The sequence below is a fragment of the Lissotriton vulgaris genome, unplaced genomic scaffold (genome assembly GCF_964263255.1).
Source record: "Lissotriton vulgaris unplaced genomic scaffold, aLisVul1.2 SCAFFOLD_468, whole genome shotgun sequence".
In the NCBI taxonomy this organism is placed as follows: domain Eukaryota; kingdom Metazoa; phylum Chordata; class Amphibia; order Caudata; family Salamandridae; genus Lissotriton; species Lissotriton vulgaris.
Window position 1 is genome coordinate 14,749 of NW_028241185.1, and position 20,575 is coordinate 35,323.

The window sequence follows — 20,575 nt, forward strand, 5'->3', positions numbered from 1 at the left end:
GGCAAGTGCATTCCACCTCTATAGAAACCGTTGCCCCCCACAGATGACCGGTTCCTGTTGAAACAAAGGTAAGAGGTACTGTCATGTGACTGTGCCCAATAATTGAACATCGGATCACCCACTCCAAAATTGAAACTCATGAGTCTAAGTAGGCCACTGCTCTTCAGATCACTTTAAACAGATTTTTGTTTTAGCTTAAAATATCTCGTTTATACACAGTCAAAATATATTTAAAATTTTACAAAGTGGAATATTCAGTTGACATTTTCCATGGGATTGGGTGTGAATGTATTTTTATCAGGAATGGAAACATACTGTGACATTTTCTTCTATGCTAAGTCTAGAGGTTATGCTCATGTGCCTTGTGAAAAATTGGCATTTGGGAAAATGCCAGAAAACCACAAAGACGCCCCAACTGCTGCCCAGAGCATGCTGTTATTCAGAAGGAGCAAATCAGTGACACTGATCACAAACACAACAGAGATGCTCGATCCCTGTCTTGAGCGTAAGCCCAAGAACAGGATACATTGGTGGCACTAACAACGAACTATCTCACTTTCTATAAGTATGGATTGGAAATCCAATCATCACACTACAAATTCAAACTAATAAATAACAATGATAAGTGAATTGTTTCATCTGCTTTGGGGTGGATAGTACTTTACTTGAGGGCTGTGTACAGAAGAAATATCCAAAGTTTTGACTACCAATTCCATTATGATTTTTCTCAACATAAACAGACCAATGGCAATCAATCATGAGAGCTAATTCAATAATGTTTGCATGCAGGCAACAGTCTTTCTAGTTACAATTCTTTCTCATGGTTTAAAATTGTTGGTAGAATCGGATGTTTCTGAACCAATGAATTGAATAATGAGCGGATGTTTATTTTGAGTATATAGGGTGATTGCAATAATGTTATACATACACATTATATCATGAACCTCAAAGTGTTTCTATACAAAGTCAAGTAATGTTGGAAATGAGTTTTTAAAAGCAAAGTGGCACTGTGCCTTTTGTGGGCCATACAACAAGAACATTTGAGCTCTGCCAGCTTGAAAGTTACATTTCATTAGTGGTGCTTTTGCATCTGAAACAGATTTTGATATCTGATTTGAGTACGAATTTATTTGGTGTATATAAAACATAGTCCTTTTTGTGCTTTGAAATTTCCTCTGCTCTATTTGCTAAGCAAGCCTAACACATGCAGTGATGTTAATGTAACAATGTATAAAATGATTCGCAGGGCGCACCAAGTCACCTTTCCTGACAATTTCAACTACGATGTGTGCTATTTTCACGCCCATAGTGCTTTTTCATCTGCGGCACCTTTTGTGATGATTTTTCAGTGCTGTCAAGATGCAGAAGACTGGGTGCTAATGTTAGCCTTCTACCATCAGAGGTGAAAACACCTTCAGCCTTGCTGGATCATTCATTTGGAGAAACGTGTAATCTCCCTATTCTTGGAATAAAGACTGTCCAGATTATATCAATGCGTTCAAGAGATGTTGGGCCTTGCTGCTGTTCTTTAGCTGTGAAACCCTTCATCAGTGAGTTGACAAAAGTTGTCAAACATGAATGGCTCAGGCATGGGTGACTTGGACCAACTAATGGTGGAACATTAGAGCACAGTATTTTGACACACCAGTCCTCTCAGATTGCAACACCTATGCCACCGAAGACAGGTTAAGAAAAGGTGTCCAGGCACAATCCCCAGTTCTTCTGGTCCACTTACCTCCCCAATAGTCATCTGTTAATTGGACATATTAAACTCATTGGTGACTTTTGTCCAATATCTCATGAGTAACTAAGTTAAAACTAACTAAGTTAAGGTTTTAAACTGGTATGGTATTCCAGCTCCGGGTTTAAACTCTAAAAGTCAAATATTAATTTCCGAAGATTTTTCGCAGAAGTTAACAATTCTAGAAAGAATACTTCACACGCTCAATTAAGCCAAAACACCCTTTTTACAATGTCATTTCAATTTCGGGGCGCCTGATGGGAAAGATTAAGCAAGCCTATAGATACTACCCTTACCTGTTCGGTGATGCCTGCAACAGTAAAAACAAGGAAAAACCTCCTGGTGCCCTTTAACAATGTGGTTACAGAAGGTTTTCCATTTGGGAGCTTTTAAGTCCGAGGTTCACCCTCATCACTGGAAATGCTAATATATCTTAAGGAGGCACTTTATCAGATCAAGAAGAAGCCCAAACCATATTACGTATGGCAAAAGGCTGTTCCTATCAGGGTGACAGAGCACTTAATTCTTGGTATATTCTTAAAACTATCCATAAAGTCTCTAAAAAGAAAGGGAGAGGCAGTTTGCAAAAACTGCATCTCATGTGATTCAAAGGGAAGTGGAAACCTTAACCCGAAATATCTTTTCCTCTCACGAACCAGGCTCAGAGTTAGTGAATGAAGTGGTGGTCCCAGGAAGGCAGTACACTTCTGGTTATTTGTTTTATTGGGAATTGGCTTATTTAACATCCGCGTCCTTAAATTATCGCAACCTAAAACACATCAGTCGATACAAAGATTTAATTTTTAAGAGATCTGTCATACACCGTGTAAGACATCCTTAAGCCCTGTCCAATAGGCTTCCTAAAGACCGCCTGTTAAGCACATGTTCCACTCTACTAGATGTAAGTAATCTAGTTAATCTCAAGATTCACAAACAGAGAAGCAACTTTATTTCCTTTACCTGTTCCTTTCAGAATAAGAATGCTAAGGCAACAGCTGTAGTGGGCGTGAGCATCTACTTTTCAGGGGGTTAGGCATAAGGCGGATAACACTGGTGACTATATCACCACTGCAGACCCATACCTTAGATCTTGTTCCTAAAAAAAACTAGAAGCTACAGTGCATTGGTATCCACTTGAGAGGCTTAAACTAGTACCAAAAATAAACTGGCCATGGCTGCATCCACCAGAGTTTCTACAGAAAGACCATCCAGGTCAGACCTATCTCTACGACCAACTAAGAACAAAGCAACAAAGGTGCATTTGCTCTTCAAAGGGTCATTACTCAAGTTTTCCATTTCAGATGGTGCAAAATAATTTTAATACATTTTGTGCAGTTTTCAGATTGTGGCAGATACCTCCAATGGAGAACTGATCCCTGAGGTTGGGAACTGTTGAGCAGAAACTAGACCCTGGAGCAGACCTTTAAACTTGATTTTCACACCAAGTAAAACAGTTTTTTTCCTGAAAGATCAGAAGTCCCGGCATTTAGTTTTTCTACCCATTTCCATTGTCAGTGCTGAATTTAAAAGAAGGTACTGTCATTTTGGCCTGACTGCGACAAACAAAGCTATCAAAATATGTAACACCAAATCACTTGGGTCGGATGTACAAATGTTACAACCAAACGTTCTGGGCTCACTCATCAGCTTCCAACTCATGACTCTCTCTTCCTTTTCAAAGTACAACATTCCAAACATTCCAGGATGGCACTATACACGTACAAAAAGTGGCAAACTTTTACATTTTAACCAAATAAAGGCACCACCTTGTTGTGCTGATAATAATGGAACCTTGTTTTTGGAAAACCAACAAGCCTTTCGAAATATCTTTAACTAAATAAGGTAGGAACAGAACTGCTGCTTTTGACATTACAACAATCTAGACTGCATCATGACCATAAAAGTGCAATACGATTCTGGTACAATACCAATAATCAGAACTTTAATAATGTCTGGTGAGGAAAGGTGGAACATCTATTTGCCAAAATGAGCCTTTAAATAATGGATTTCTGGAAGGAAAGGCCGATGGGAAACATGCACAAAAATGATGAAGTGGTCGGGTACACCGATGCAACACTCCTACCTGACTATTTTCTTGTGCACAGTTTACAATTATTTTTTCCAATGATGTGAATGCAACGCAATTCTGCTCTTTGAGCAGCCTCACAGCTGTCTCTCTATTAATTGTAATACTTGTAATTCATTACCTAGATCATTTAACATACACAACTTAGTCCCTTTACAATAAAAAAAATACTGTAAAGTAGCAAATACGTTAAAAAGAAAAAAAGGCTACTTTTGGTTTTGGCAACTTCAAAAAGGAAAATATGACGGTGGTCTCTATTATAAAAATTTGGGCACAACACTGAAATTCCGATACAATTTCCCAAAAAATGTGTAACTGTCAGTGGCACATAATGATAAAAAAAGCGATAATTAATATTGACTTGGACGGAGGCGGCGGCCACGTAACAACTAAAACGGCAGAAACCTTTTAATAAAAAGTTTGATTGCCGATTAAATGTCAGGTCCGTTCGTTTAAGAAGAGGGAGGGAACGGGTAAGCGTCCATATTGGAATGCTGACGATCTCTGCAGGGGGCGGCTCCTTGAAAAAACAATGTCTTCCTTCAAACAGCAGCCCCCGTAAGTGGGAAACTCAACCCTCGCAGAGCAGGGGCAGTGTCTTTAGGCTGTGATCTTCGACATCTGCTCTTCTAACTTGGAGATTCGGACATCTTGATTGCTGATTGTATCTTTTATTGATTTAATCTCTTTGAGAATCTCATCAAACTTGTGTTCGTTATGCTGGAAAGAAAAGAAGAAAATAATTACATAAGTCTATTTGGATATTATGTGCAATAACCAATATACCCCCAAGCAAAGCAAAAAGAAAATGAACTCTGGGCGTGGTGCAAACCATCCAGATATTAAAAAAGGGTCTATGGTGGCAATTCAGATGTGCTATGTGTCAAAGCATTTGAGGCATAATTGCATCTGTGATTCGTAAGAATTCCCAGGTATGGACCATACTTCCTTTTGCAAACTTAAGGTTCCGAAGGGAAAACTTAAAGGCTGATCATAAAGCTTCCCTATCTAACTTATCCACACACAACCAAACAGCAACAACCAAGATTTGCCATCAACACTGGTTCTGCCAGTTCGACTGGCGGCTTTCTCCATTATCCGTGAATGAACACCTAGATAGAGAATACACTACAGTGCTTTAACAATGGTGATTACTGCTACACAAATACAAACATAATATTCATACCGAATTGAGGTTGCCGAAGCCAAACGTCAAGCACACACAATCTATTATTTCACCTAAAATCACTTAGATGCTGATCGATATATTGGTCCAAGCTATTTCTGAGGAGCACGTTAGAACCAACATGGAGAGAACAAGGATCTAATAGACTAATCGTATTGATACAGGCAATGTGAACAACTGTGCATAGAACTACAGGCCAACAGCTTTCAAACTACATCCTATCTGGAGAAAGGTTAAATTGCCCTCTTTAAGTAGAAAAGGACAATTTGAAAACAGTGGCAAATGGTAATGAGTGTAACATTCAAACAAAGGGGAGTATATGGAATGTGCTGTAATATTAACCCCTTCGCTGCGGTGGCAATTCCGCCGCAGCGCTGAGGATGGGGAGGGGGGTGAGGGGAGGCCGAGCAGCGCTCGCAACGAAGCAGCTCCGTCACGAGCCGCGGTTGCGCTGTGCTCATGACGGAGCGGTTCCGTCATGGCCCCGCCCGCCCAATAGAATGTGCCGGGCAAGCGCAAAATCAGCGACGCGCAGGCGCGGCGGCAGGGCCATGACGGAGCGGCTCCGTCATGAGCATGGGAGGGGTTAAAGGCACAATGTACTTAGAAAAATGTATTGTTCTGCCTTAGACATGGAAAGCAAATCCTTAACACTGAAAGGCAAATTATTAGTAGTCCCACCAGGCGAGTTGAGAATTTTTTTTGAAATCTTCAAAGTAGATAAATATCACAATATACCACGCTTAACTATCAGTTTTAAGTAAAACTCAGACAGGTTCCAGTCTGAAGTATTTTGACATACCGGAAACCTGCAAGAACATGGGTTTACAATGGGTTATTCAACGCTGAACTCGCCCACATTGCTATTAAAACAAGTTATATTGCTTAATTCACATATCATACGAATTGTGATCGAACATGTTCCCCAGTTATATATATATTTTTAATAATATTCAATTTAGAAGTGATGGAGCGCGATGGTACTCTTTCATTTGTAGGGGTGAGTCATCATCATAAATAGTCTGCATCCTCATAAATTCCTTTGTTGTGTTAACATTTGGTCATTAGAATTAGTAATAATATGTGAAAGTACAATGAGAGAAATGTTTTGTGCCATGTAAAGAAACAACGTGGCATTTGTATTTGAATAATGTAACCTTTAGTATTTGCTTGCAATTGCTTAACGAAGTTGCTCATTATATTGAAATAAATTTGATTTAAACGTGGACAATATTAAAGTTTGCACGTAGATTTGGCTGTGTTTACTGTATAGGATTTCATAGATTGCTTGCAATGAAATATGCATTCGATGTGCTTATGTAACATGATGGTTTGGAAAGGCCTAAATGAAATGTTCACTCGTGTGTATTCAAAGGGCCTATGTGCTTCACTCTTATGTTGGCTGATTTCTGTAGGCATGAAATATATTTTCCCTGGAAGCTCTCTTTTTAGGCTTGTTAGTGAATTTTATGTGCATGTTGGATTTGTTCTGTTCTCACGTTTCTGTTGCAGGTGGAGAAAGTCGTCTTTGTAATTAGAATAACGCCTTTTGTTTTATGAGTTACGCTCGGGGAGGAGAGGATACTTCTACGCAAAGAACGTTAATAATTGGGAGACAGTGTTCTTTCTCACTGAATGAGGCCTGGGAAACAAGGTCATTGAGCTAGGAGCTGAGAGTATCGAAACTTAATGGAAAATCACCTATGAGTAGTGCCCAGCGAGATGAGGTGATCTGTGGGCGTGTTATAAATTTTTATGTTTTCTATTAGGGACAGTGCCCCGGGGGTTGAGTCGGGAGAGGAACATCTTAGAACAAGCTCTGTAGCTTTATGCTACTTGACCCATACAATGTGAGTGCACTTCTTAGGAAGTCTTCACACGCTGACACCTTTTCCTGATCTTGCCCGGGGAATGCTAAGTAGGGATTTCACAGTAGTAGTTGTGTAGGGACAGACTAATGTTTCCAACTCATCAATCCCAGGTGAAGACTGATCTTGACATAGGGGCAATCATTGCCTGCGTTCTATTTCTGGGATTTGTCATTCTTTTCACGATTCAGCGTTTAAATCTTGCCCGTAGGTTTGTATTTGTATTTGTTCCCATGTATTTCTACAACCTCGTCTTGAGGTGTCTGTATGTCCAGTTATTTTTGGCTTTGTAATAAATCCCCTAACATATAATTCAGAGTCTGTTGGTCTTTGCAGTCAGGATTCCTAAAAATTGTTAGTTTCTCATGATGAGTTATTTCTCCCCTCTACACTTCTCAGCAGCTAACAAAAGTCCATCGACCAAGGGCTCCACAGTAAACTGGTAGAGAGGAACCAAGCCCTAACAGAAGTATCAATGTTTATATGACAAATTCGCATGCTACCCATAGGCTTTCAAAGCACTGTTATTAAATACGTCTCCATCTTCATCGTCGAAGTAGGTCAGTTCCAGCACAATGTTGCAGCATGATTTTACATCAAGACAGCACTCATTTTATGCAACCATGCACTTTAATTGGTACCAAATGCATTATTGTGTCATATCATCTAATGCGTCACAGCCTGATACTTCCTATAGTCACAAAGGGCAAAGGAGTAAGTACTGCACTAAAACTCCAACGCCATCAATGCCACCCATTTAGGGTTTCTATCTGAACATCTATGAAGAGGGTTGCATTGTAAATCAAATAAACTAAACTTAAGTAGCAGAATGTACGTGATGTACAATGCAGTTCCCAGGGCAGCAAACACGGTATTGAAAGGCGGGTTAATCACACCTGTGGAGTCCTCAACGAAGCAACCACCCGTCTCTGCTTCTTCATCAATTAGACTCAGTCAAGATTACATGGCTGGTACTGAACATGTTGCTGGAATAACTATTATGCATCTACAAGAAGGGCTTATTCCACACCCTCAGAAGAGCAATGCGCTTTATTCTTATTGCTTGCTTAGCGACCAGGGCTTCCTCACACACATTCTATCTTGTTAATGATGTCAAATGCCTCCAAAACAACAAAAGAACATATCAATCTTTCACAATTCCTCTATAAATATACAAACCTGGCTTTCCACTCAGAAATAATGTCAATGAAAGGTGTTCAGTGTATCTCTATGGTTAGAGAATCAATGGTAACTGGAAAACTTCTCACGGATAAGCTCTTCGCAGATGAAATATTTTAGTACAGCATTCCTCATTCTGATATTTTACAGTAAGCTATAAAAATGGCTGTATTCTGTACTCACATGGCGTGGCACCTCCACTGCTTTCTTTGTGGCACTGCTAAGATCATTCTTCTTATTAACTGCTGGTTTGCTGCCCAGGATATTCTTCACCACCTTGAGGTCTCGGTTTTTAGCTGGATGGTAGCCGTCTTTTAGAGAAATAAGACTTGGGTCTGCATTCTTCCCAGCAAACCAGTCCTCAGCTTCCAGAGTTGCTTCGGGCCCTGCTGTATCTGGATACAAGTCGTCTTGGAATAGATCAGACTGGAAGAGAGCAGAAATATTGCACATGCCTTACTGAACCCTCTAGGCACACAACACCCAATGAACAAACCCTGAAATATTTCTGGACATCAGGTTGTGGAAGAGAGGTGACTGCATTCACTAGGTGAATATTAGGCCTATTTCCCATTACCTCTTCGACAGGATTGGGAGGTTAAGAACAAAAAGAAAATCCGGTCAAAATATGAATGATACTACACAAAAGAAATGCATTTCTCAAAAAACAAACTACAGAAAAGTAACAAAACATCTCTTGGAAGCAATAATGTACGACTATAATGATAAAACGACAGATTCTAAAGTGGTTGGAGAAAGTATGTTTTGTGAGATTACAGCACTGTTTGGAACTTTAGCTACGTTAAGGTATTGGACACAATAATAAAGTTGTTAATTCAAATCCATATCATACATGCAGAACCTTGCCTTTCTCTGACTTTAGTTCGATATCCCATCTCTACTGTGCCCTTAACAGTGCTGGCTTGAAGTGTGGCATGAAGGCCGAACAGACAAAGTGTACACAATCTCTTCTTATAATTAATATATCTTCTGTTTTTTTCAGCAATTGAGAGACCATACTGTTAGAAATAGGGTCTCTAGTTGGCAGAGGCATGCACTCTGTCCAAGTAGGGACCCACACTTTAATCAGGGTAAGTGCAGAACGTACTAAAGGTTCACCTGTGCTCACCCTCTGGTAGCTTCCCACAGAGTACTTACACACACACACACACACTTACTTACACACACACACACACACTTACTTACACACACACACACACACACACAGAAAACACCACAAGAGTGCTCCATACCAGTTAAGAAAATAACCAATATTTCTCTGAGTAAAACCAGACAACAAAAATCCAACACACAAAAGTCAAGATATGAATTTTTAAAGATTAAATCAAAATGCAAAGTTTAGAAGTCGATAGCTCCAACTGGGGCTATCAGTCACGCTTAACAAATCCAAAAGTTCAGTCCAACCGCGATGGAGCGCAGGCCGGAAACATGAATCATGCTGGCTCCCTAGAGTACCTTGGATGCGTAGGAAACCAAAGGCGATGCGTCGTGCAGAAGAGGTAATCTGTCGCAGATGCAGGTGAGACAATATCCTTAAGGTGGTGCAATGAAGCTTTGCTGCTCTGGGACAATGCGTTCTGCAGAGTAGGTGATGCGTCGGTTGCAGGTGCAAGACCTCGGTTCCTGAACGTGACACTGTCTCGAGGCTGCATCGATGTTGAGAGAACAGAGCCTCGATTACTTTGACTCAAAGTCGAACCACTGGACCAAAGGCAATGCGCTAATTGAGAGTCACGCAGGGCTGTGGATGCGTAAGAGTCAAGAAGGTGTACCACTGACGGCGGCAACACATTGCCGAGACTCACGCCGCAGGGGTTCTTTGGAGGTGCTGCGGCAAAATCGGTGCTCGGTGAAATTCAAGGTAGTTGCATCACTCACTTGGCGATAGGTTTACAAGGCTTTGGTGCAGGCAGCAGTGATGCATACGTTTCACAGAGATGCTCTGGTTCGGAATTGACGCTTTGGAGTCGATACGTCGGTTTCTTTGTTATAGCACCAAATTCACCTCCAAGGGCCCAGGACTGGATTTGGCATCACTTGGCAGGTTAAGACTCACAGAAGGGGAGCCCAGGTGCTTGTAGCAAGATGCAGGTGAAGTCTTTGGTGTTTCTGAGACTTCAGCAAAGGGAGGCAAGCTCAGTCAAGCCCTTGGAAAACCTTAGAAAGCAGGATGCAGAGAGTAATCCAGTCCTCTCACTCTCAGGCAAGAAGCAGCAGGCAGCAGGTCAACACAGCAAAGCAAGCAGCAAAGTGGCAGTCCCTCCTGGCAGCCCAACAGCTCGTCTCCTGGCAGAATGTCTTCAGTCTAGAAGTGTTCTGAGTATATGGTAGCAGAGATCCAGTACTTATGCTCATTTTAGCTTTTGAAGTAGGGAGTAAGGTCTTTGTAGTGCACAAGACCCTGTCCTTCCTGGCCCTGGTTCCAAACATGCTACAGGGGAGTATGTAGCTCTTTGTGTACAGACAGGACCAGCCCTATTCCTGTGCAAGTGAGAACTCCTCCCACCACTTTAGCCCAGGAAGTCCCATCAGCCTAGTGATGGGCCATCAGGATATGCAAAGCACACCTCAGCTCCCTTTGTGTGCGACTGTCTAGAGTGATTTCACAGAGCCCAGCTGTCACACTGACCAAGACGTGTATCCTAGGGACAGGCAGAGGTAAGAAAATGCCAACTTTCTAAAAGTGTCATTTTCAGACCTGCAATTTAAAAAACAACTTCTCTAAAATAAGTGTTTTTAAATTGTGAGTCCAGAGACACTAAACTCCAATTTTCTAGACATAAACACACAAAAGGGAGTACCTCAAGAGTCGAACAATTGTACTGTAGAGCGTGTTCTTTTTTTTCTTCTCTTTTCACGAAGAACACATACTTCTGTGGTGTTGATCCTTGATACTCTTCTCCGAGACCAAATTAACATGGGAACCATAGTATGAAGTCTCAAAACAATTCTCTTTATTATTATTCAAAACATCAATTAAACAGCCCAGCCAACATATTTCGTCCTCTGAAAGGACCTTGTCAGTGTGTATGTATATCTTGGCAGCAATAGCACAGCGAAGTGTAGGGGATTCAGTTCTCCCAGAAATTCTTGGAACATTAGCATTGCTCTATACTATTGTAGAACAATAACTTAAGCCCATATATTTACAGTGCAGCTTAACCCCTTCGTTGCTGGTTTAATCCCCCGCTGTGCTGGGGGGGGCGCGCACAGCGCCCCCATGCTCATGACGAGCTGAGCTCGTCATGAGCTAAGGCGCTCCTGTGCTTATGACGAGCTCAGCTCGTCACAGGTGTATTGCCTCCCGTGGAACTCTCAGCACAGTGGGGGAATTCTCCCCGCACCTGAGCGTTCCACGGGTCATGACGAGCTGAGCTCGTCATGAGCACCGGAGCGCCGTGGCTCATGACGAGCTCAGCTCGTCATGAGCATCCAAGGTGTTAATATCCACTGTAAGAAAGTGGCTCTGTATATACTGCAACAAAGTAAGGTACAGTGTGCACAGAGTCCACAGTCCCCAGAGGTTTGGCAGAGGCTAAAGTTAGATATGACCTTACTCTCTAAAGTGGTAGCTTGGTCGAGCAGTAAGGCAGTATCAGAGGACAGTGGGGGGGCGTGGCTTGGGCGCCGATGGCGATGGTCGCCTGAGAGCTCGGCTCCGGGACTGAGCCCGGATTTATCCTGTAAATCGGTGGCTGCGGGGCACCCCAGACCCCGCATTCGGCTGAGCGGACCGACGGAGACCTGCCAGGGCCCTTGGTGGAGCTCGGACGAGGGTTGCTCCGGAGCGCAACCGAAGTTTGCGGAGTCGCGGAGTGCGTCCCAACATGGCGCCCGGACTTCTTTGTCCCCCTGGCCGGACCCACTGACTTGGAGGAGCGTAGCGAGCGGCGACTTGCGCCCGACTTCGCCATCCCCGGCTGCTCTGTGCACTGGCTGTCTATTGGATCGGTTCTCTCACGACGACTTTGCACTCGGCTGGGTGGCCGGGCGGGTGCCCACGTTGTAGGGGACCCCGGGAGCGGACGCCCTGTGCTCTGGGCGGTGGCCCGTCTCGCGACTCCGCACCTAGCTACATCTTCCCGGCCAGCCCACTTCCATGGGAGGCGCGACACCTTGGCGCTACACATCGTCCAGTGGAGTTGGGGACCCTCACCCTGGATCCCTAGCGGGTGAGCGGGCCTGCCTGGCACGACGACGGCTGTCTCTGCCCCCTCATCGGTGCCCTCGGACGCCGTGGCGGTGGCGTGAGTCGAAGCGGAGAAGTCTCCACAGGCCCTGGAGACGGAGATCTCCTGTATTCGATCTGAGGACCAGGAGCCGGGAGGGTCGTGGTCGACACCTGCGCCCGGAGACGCCTACTCCGGGACTTTCACGGAGTGCCCCCGGCGACATGGGGAAACCTAGGGGAGCCAAGGGGCCCACCCCGACCGCCTCGGACTCGGAAGCCCAGGACAAAGAAGAGCTTGGGGACCCAAAGAGTTCTGATGGCGCGTCGATGCAACGGCAGTTTGACCGCGTCCTAGAGGCGATAACGACTACGAGATCGGCCCTCCAACAAGACATTGCCCAGGTGGCGACGAGCCTTGGTCTCCTCAGAGCGGACCATGGCAAACTTTCGGACCGGGTCAAAGAAGTGGAGGGCTCGGTGAAGGCCTTGGAGCCGGCGCAGCGAACCTTGGCTGCGACGATGAAGGATGCCCTGTCCCGAATTGCGTCCCTGGAGCAGAGGGCGGAGGATGCGGAAGGCCGCAACAGGCGGAACAACATTCGTGTCGTGGGCCTCCCGGAAAAAATCGAAGATGGCGATATGGTGACATACTTGGAGGCCTGGCTCCGCGACACGGTGGCTCCGGAGGGGCTATCCTCCTTCTACACTCTGGAGCGTGCCCACAGAGTCCCGGCGCGGCCGCCGCAACAGGGACGCCCCCCGAGGCCGGTGGTGGCGCGTTTATTACATTTTCGGGACAGGGATTTAATCCTCAACGCCGCCAGGCGTGATGGTCCATTCAAAGTAGAGAACAGTCAGGTGAACATCTTTCCGGATTACACCTACGAGACTCAACGCAAGCGTTTCTCCTTCCTGGCGGTCAAGCGCGAGCTCAGGAGCGAGGGCATCCAGTACTCACTTCTCTACCCTGCGAGGCTCCGCATCATAATAGACGACAAAACTCAGTTCTTCGACACCCCGGAGGATGTCTGTGCCTGGCTCGAGCTATATAGGGCGGGGAAAGATGGTTTCGGCTCCTCGTCCCAACAGGCAGATGAGCCGGAACAGAGGCGGCGATCCAGGAGGATCAGGAATCGCCGCGGCCGCACGGGAGGGCCCTCCACTGCAGAGACATCATCGGAGCGGAGGGGAGTGCTGGAAGTGTTGTCGGAGTTGTCGGGTGCCCGGGACGAAGCCATCGAGGAGGAGGAACACCCGGGTGAAGAGGTGGCACCATCGGACTCGGAGGACTCAGTAACTGATAGTGCCCATACTCCGGTGATCACACCGAAATCGGTGGAGGACCTTTTGGATGGACAAGGGTAACGGGGTTTGCTGCCTTATTTTGGGTGGGGGCCCGGCAGGGGGGAGGCGGTTGCCGTCTATAAGTTGCTGACAACGAGGGGGGGGGGGGGGGGCCCTGCTTCTGCCCCGGGAGAGGTTGTCGACACTGTTTAGGGCTTGCAGTGGTCCTGGTGGCCTAAGCGTCGAGGGCCCACTGCCTCCGCCCAGCCCGCACCTGGCCCTTAAGGCCTTCCCACGGTGGCGACCGTGGGATTAGTTGGGGTTATTGGGTTGCTGGAAGGCGAGGTTTGGATGGGATCTAGATGGCATAGTTTGGGTCCTGTTCTGGGGCGGGTGGGTGAGGGTTTGGTTCGTTCTTGGGTGGTTTGGTTTTGGTTGGGGGAAATGGCCGCCATCAGCGCTGGGAAAAATGATGTTTTTTTATTGTGGGGACCCGGATGGGGAGACTGTGCGAGAACATTATGGGACAATGGCTGATGTTGCTAATTTGAAATGTGTCACTTGGAACGTAAGGGGGCTTCATACTATGTCCAGGCGCCACAAGGTCCACGCTTACTTAGTGCGTAGGGGAGTGCAAATGGCGCTGCTGCAGGAAACTCATCTGAACAAGGCGGAAGGGGCGGCGCTACAGCGTAGATGGCGGGGGCAGGTCTTCTCCACCTCGTACTCCGCTTATGCCAGAGGGGCGCTAATATGGATCAGGGCGGGGGTCCCCTTCCAGGTCACGAGAACAGTGGTAGATCCGGAGGGGCGTTACGTGGCCATCTCGGGAACACTGGGAGGGAGGGACTTGAACGTTTGCTGTGTGTATGCTCCTAACGTGGACCAGACTGCCTTCCTTTCCAGGTTATCGGGCTCGTTGGCCCACTTCTTCTACGGGCCCCTTCTGCTTGGCGGAGACTTCAATTCCGTAGTGGACGTAGACATTGATCGCTCGCATCCACCGCTTCCCGATTCTCCGGTTTGTCGCACAGCTAAGGGTCGCCAGGATTGGCAGACTCGCTGGGGTTTGACGGACATCTGGAGAGCGCATCACCCCGCAGCTCGGGATTATTCATATTTCTCGAGCCTTCATGAGCTACATGTCAGACTCGATGGCTTTCTGGGGTCGCCCGAACTGGTCTCGGCGGCGCTCCGATCCGAGTACCTATCCAGGACCATCTCGGACCATAACCCCCTCCTGCTGGACCTTCGCTGGTTCCCCGGGAGGCCGGCGGTGCCCACCTGGAAGCTGCAACCCGAGACCCTTGAGGACAGTGTTTTCAGGGCGGACCTGGGGGACAAGGTGGTGGAATTTTTTGCGTCCAACGGCGGCACCGCGAGTACCAGAGCGTTAGAGTGGGATGCTTTTAAGGTAGTGGTGAGGGGTTACTGTATCTCTAAAAAGGTGGGCATGAGGCGGGTTATCCTGGCTGACTTAGATGCAGCGGATCGGAAACTCCGCGAGCTTGAACTTCGGCGCCCCGGGCACCCGGAATTGCAAGTACCAACGGCGGAGGCGAGGGAAAAGGTGGCGGCAGAGGTCGAACGGCTCCGCTGTTTTGACTATAAGGCCTACACGGTCTGATCCATTGCAGAGGGGGACAGATCGAGCGCGTTGTTGGCGTGGTTGGCGAACCCTACGCGCCAATCCCAATCGACGACGAGTATGCGACAGGCGGACGGCACCGAGGTGCACACCCAACCCGAGATTCTTAGCTGCTTCCGGCATTATTACGAATGTCTATACCGTAGTCGCTCCACTCGAGACCCTGACCGACTTGAGGATTATTTACGTCCACTGGAGCTCTGCACGGTGGAGCAGGAGGTGGCGAAAGCCCTGGGATCCGACATTGAGTTGGGAGAGATCCGTGGGGCCATCAAACGGATGGCGAGAAACAAGACCCCGGGCCTAGATGGCCTGCCGGTAGAGTTTTATGCAGCTTACGCTGACCTCCTAGCCCCTCGGCTATTGGTGGTCTACAGGGAGGCGAAGAGGCTGGGGCGACTCCCGAGCTCGATGTGTGAGGCGTTGGTGGTTCCTCTCCTGAAGCCAGGCCGCGACTCATCCGACCCGGGGTCTTACCGTCCTCTATCGATGCTGACGGTGGACTATAAAATATTGAGCAGCATCCTGGCCTTGAGGCTGCTGGGACACATGAGTTCCCTAGTACATGTGGACCAAGCTGGTTTCATCCCACGACGGAACACGACTATGAATATCCGCAGGTTGTTCCGTTTGCTAGGGGAACCTTTTGTGGATGCCCCATCCCCGGTCGTCCTGTCGGTGGATTTAGAGAAGGCTTTTGATAGCCTGGAGTGGGACTACCTCTGCACGGTACTGCGGAGATTCGGCCTCGGAGAGGGCTTTATCAGGTGGACCACGGTTCTATATGCCTCCGCGTCGGCCAGGGTCCGGGCGGGACCGCTGATCTCCTCGCAGTATCCGGTAGAACGAGGCACGCAGCAGGGGTGTTCGCTGTCCCCACTTCTCTTTGCGCTGGCGGTGGAGCCACTCGCGCTGCATCTTCGATCGGGAGCCCATTATACGGGCTTGTGGACACCTGCGGGCCCGCATTATGTTTCACTGTATGCGGATGACCTGTTGCTCTTCCTGGAGGACCCGATCGACGCTTTACGTGGAGCGGCGGAGGCGCTTACGGAGTTCGGGGAGGTCTCGGGGCTCCGTGTGAATTGGCCCAAGACCTGTCTTTTTCCGGTGCGCAGGGGCACTCCTGCCCCTGCTCTAAGTAGGGAGATTAGGTGGGAACCCGACTGCTTTAAGTATCTTGGGGTGTTTGTCTATCACGACCAACCTGACCTCCTAGATGGGAACATTGCCCGCAGCATTCGGGCACTCCGAGGCTGCATGGCCTTTTGGGCCACGCTGCCGCTTTCGGTGGCGGGACGGATCGCCCTGCTTAAAATGGTGGCGCTTCCTCGGCTATTGTACTATTTCCGGACTCTACCGATCTGGGTCCCACCGGCCACGTTTCAACTGCTACGCTCCATGGTGGTCGGATTCCTCTGGGGATCGGGCCGCCGGCGGGTGGCCCTCAAGACCCTGATGAGACCGAAAGACGAGGGGGGGCTCGCGGTGCCGGACTTTGAAAAGTACTATCTGGCGGCACAGCTCCAGACCTTCACCCAGGAGGTCGCCAGGGAATTCCGGGGCCCGGAGGATGGGAGGGGAACGGGCATGGCCAGGCATGTTCTATCCTTTATAGCGCTGCGACAGCGACTGGCCCTTCGGGACTTGTCGATGGAGGAGCGGACTATCCGCCTGTGTTGGAACCGGGCCCACGCCCGGGGCCAATTGAGGATCCCGTACGCGCCTGAAATACCGTTGGGGATGTTGACGGCCCTCCCCCACGGCGGGGATTGGTCGCGCTTGGCGGCCTGGGAGGATGCCGGTTTACAGCTGGTTGGGGATTTATACGAGGACGGAGCGCTCTTGTCCTTTCAAGATCTTATTGACCGCTTCGAGATCCCCCGTGGTGACTTTCTGCTACACTCGGCCATTACGAGAGCGATCCAGGCCCACTGGAAGAACGGCCAGGAGGAACCCCCCTTATCTCAGGTGTGCCGGTATGTGATGATGTCGGCGGGCACGGTGAAGGCGGTCACTTGCCTCTACGGCAGGTTGATCAACGAAGGGTTAGCCCCTCTCACCACTCTCAGACACCGCTGGGAGGAGGACATTGGTAGGGAGATCCCAGAGACGACTTGGTCCCAGTTGGTGAGACGAGCCTGGAAGGGCACTCGCAACGCCCGTTTCCAGCTGGTGCACTATTACGTTCTCCATAGAGCGTACCTAACTCCGGTGAAAATCCGGCGATATTTTGCCACGAATTCGGCGGCATGCCCTAGGTGTCCGGCGCCGGAAGCGGACCTCCTACATATGTTATGGGCCTGTCCAGGTCTGTCATCTTACTGGCGGGAAGTAGAGACGACCCTGGAGGAGGTGACGGGGAGAGCCTTGTCATTCGATGCGGCGGTGGGGCTCCTGCACTGGTTCCCCCATACCCCCAGAAATAACATTTCTAGTAAATTTATCGACCTAGGGCTCCTCCTGGCTAAGCGAGAGGTGACCAGGAACTGGAAGGCACGGGTTGGTCCGACAGGCAGCAGATGGCACAGTGAGCTTTTGAAATGGGCGGCGGGGGAGAGCGCGCTGAGGTATCAACTAGCTTGGAGGCGGCGTAATGAGAAGGCGCAGGAGGCCGCGTTGGAATGGGAAATGTTGGTTCAGGCCCTCAGGGATTATTGTGCCCCCAGCGACTCGGAAAGTGAAGAAGCGACTCGCCCCGAGTCCCAGTAAACGATTGTACTGATGGTCCTATTGCTTTCCCCGTGGGTCCCAAGGCAGATCCTATATAGGTGGCTCCCTAGCGCTGGTGGTGGGGTGGGGTGGGGTTTCTTTGCTTAGTATTTTTGTGGGTGGGGGTTTTCTTTCCTTTCTTTTGGGTTTATAGGCTTGTTTAGAAAAGCAGATGACGGACAGTGTATCATCCGGACCAGCTCAAGCATCCTACGGACCCCCCTCTGTTTTTTCGCCGCCCGACCCCAGGGTTGTGGGCCGGATGGCTGTGTTTGGGATTGAAGGTGGGGGGCCAAGGGGTTTTATACTGTTGATACTGCCTATGATACAAAGCTGGTCGATACTGTAACGATTTACTAATTCCTGCAATAAAAATATATTTAAAAAAAAAAAAAATCAGAGGACAGTGTAAAGCATTTGCTGTACATACTCAGTCAGCAAATGGTCTCACACACACTCAAGAACTGAACTCTAGACCAATTGTTTTATATATAAAAATATATTGTTGTTTTATTTTAGAACCACAAGTAGGTATAAAAATACTTTTTCAGAATGATATGTTGCAATAGAATACTTTCAAATAGCAGTTGCCTTTCGAATGCAATAGGTGCTGTTGTTGCAAAATGCAACACAAGTTAAACACAATTATAACAATGAACTCAATGTGAAGTTTTAAGTAAATGCAATTGAACCACTTTACAAATGTTTTTCTTACTTAGGGCTGGATCCTGGATTCAACCCTGGTGCATTTCCCGTAAACAGTTGAAAGAAATCGTTTTTGTTACACAGGCGATTTTTAAGGGAACATTTGTAAGTTTTGAAAATCGATACTGAGAAGAATTATTGGCAAAAACCAGGCAATGTTATCCTATGGGAGGAAATTAGGTCATTGGAAAATTACAGTTGTAAGAACAATTGTTACTTACCTGTAAACAGGTGGTTCTCCAGTATTGGTGTCTTTCATAGATTCACATGCTTGAATATTCCCCGTCGTCGAAGTGGGAGTCCCACGGTACATAAAGATAGCAATAATGCTAATATATATATATATATATATATATATATATATATATATATATATAATAACATAATACATAATAAAAATAGAGATAATACACACTGAAAAACCTCTACAATGGTTCCTCCATAAGAATGCATTATAAAGAGAAAAACTCATTTGTAACATATCAGTGTCATTATGTTAGTCCAAACTGCAGCCAATCAGGCTCAAGCACCCACTAGAACCTTCTCCTCAGAAGCTCCAGTCCTCAGATTTTCGTAGCACCAAAGTGAAGTAGAGTGCATGAGGAGAAGAGAGCCTCTGAGGGAAGGACGGGTGGGTCGCATGTGAATCTATGAAAGACACCAATACTGGAGAACCACCTGTTTACAGGTAAGTAACAATTGTTCTTCTCCAGTATTAGGTGTGTCTTTCATAGATTCACATGCTTGAATAGAATAGATAGCAGTAACCTCCTTAGAGCTGGGATTGCTAAACATATTCTCCAAACTTGAAGACAATAACATACAGCTTAAAAGCATATAGCAATCACAGAAAGAAATGGAAGAGGGAACATAGGCTCACCTTATTTAAAAAGATGACGAAGCACTGCTTGCCCCACTGCGGTATCCGCTTCGTTGATGGCCTCCAAACAGTAATGTCTGGTAAAGGTGTGCCAGCTGGACCATGTCGCTGCCTGGCAAATCTGGTGTAGAGGCACCCCAGCAAACAAAGCGGTGGATGACGCCATCGCTCTCGTCGAATGTGCCTTCACTGAACACTGTAAAGGCTTGCCAGCTTGCTGGTGACAAAAGGATATGGCTGCTGAGAGCCATCTTGCAACTGTTTGTTTTGTCACTGAATGTCCCCTCCGCATCCGTCCATATGCTACAAACAGTTGATCGAATTTACGGAAAGGGGTAGTCCTTGAAAGGTAAAATTTTAGGCAACGTTTGATGTCTAAAGAATGTAATCGTTGTTCTGCCGGAGATCTTGGATCCGGGAAAAAAGTCTTTAAGAAGACATGTTCGTTCAAATGGAAATCAGTAGGTACTTTCGGCAAAAAAGAAGGATTGGTACGAAGTGACACTCCATCGGGCTTAAATTGCAAATACGGAGGCTTGATCGTGAAAGCGTGAAGATCACTTACACGACGAGAAGATGTTAAGGCCAAAAGTAATGCAACCTTCCAGGTAAGATACTGGATGTCTGCTCTGTGAATTGGCTCAAAAGGAGGCTTCATAAGCTGTGACAACATCACGTTGAGGTGCCATGCCGGAGGAGGGCGCCTAACAGGAGGAAACTTCCTGAAGAGACCTTTAAAGAACTGTTGGATTATTCTGGATGAACAGAGAGACGTTGAACCATCGTGTCGAAAGCGCGAAATAGCTGCTAGAAAAACTCTCAAGGTGGCATGAGAGAGACCAGACTGAGCGAGGCTCAAAAAGAAAGGCAAAAGCTGCTCCGGAGTGGAATTGATTGGATGGATATTGGATGCAGCGCACCAATGACAAAAACGCTTCCATTTTAGCTTGTACGTTTTGATGGTTGATGGAGCTCTAGCAGACGCTAGAATGTCTCTGCATTCTTGGGGCATATCTAAATTTGCAAATTCAACGTATTCAGGTTCCATGCCGATAATTGAAGCGTGGATGGGTCTGGATGGCAAATTTGACCTT

General features: G+C 47.2%; 1 protein-coding gene across 2 annotated transcripts in view; it reads right to left on the reverse strand.

Annotated features, from left to right (window-relative positions):
• Positions 1–3,513: 3,513 nt before the first annotated feature.
• Positions 3,514–20,575, reverse strand: part of LOC147672090 (coronin-1C-like) — a 501,805-nt gene continuing 484,743 nt past the window's right edge. For both annotated transcript variants that reach the window (XM_086948042.1, XM_086948043.1), the window contains exons 10-11: positions 8,244–8,486; positions 3,514–4,547 (exon numbers count right to left, since the gene is read on the reverse strand). In XM_086948042.1, coding sequence (XP_086804168.1) covers positions 4,428–4,547; positions 8,244–8,486 — 363 coding nt within the window. In that variant the 3' untranslated portion in view covers positions 3,514–4,427. The remainder of the gene's footprint in view (positions 4,548–8,243; positions 8,487–20,575) is intronic.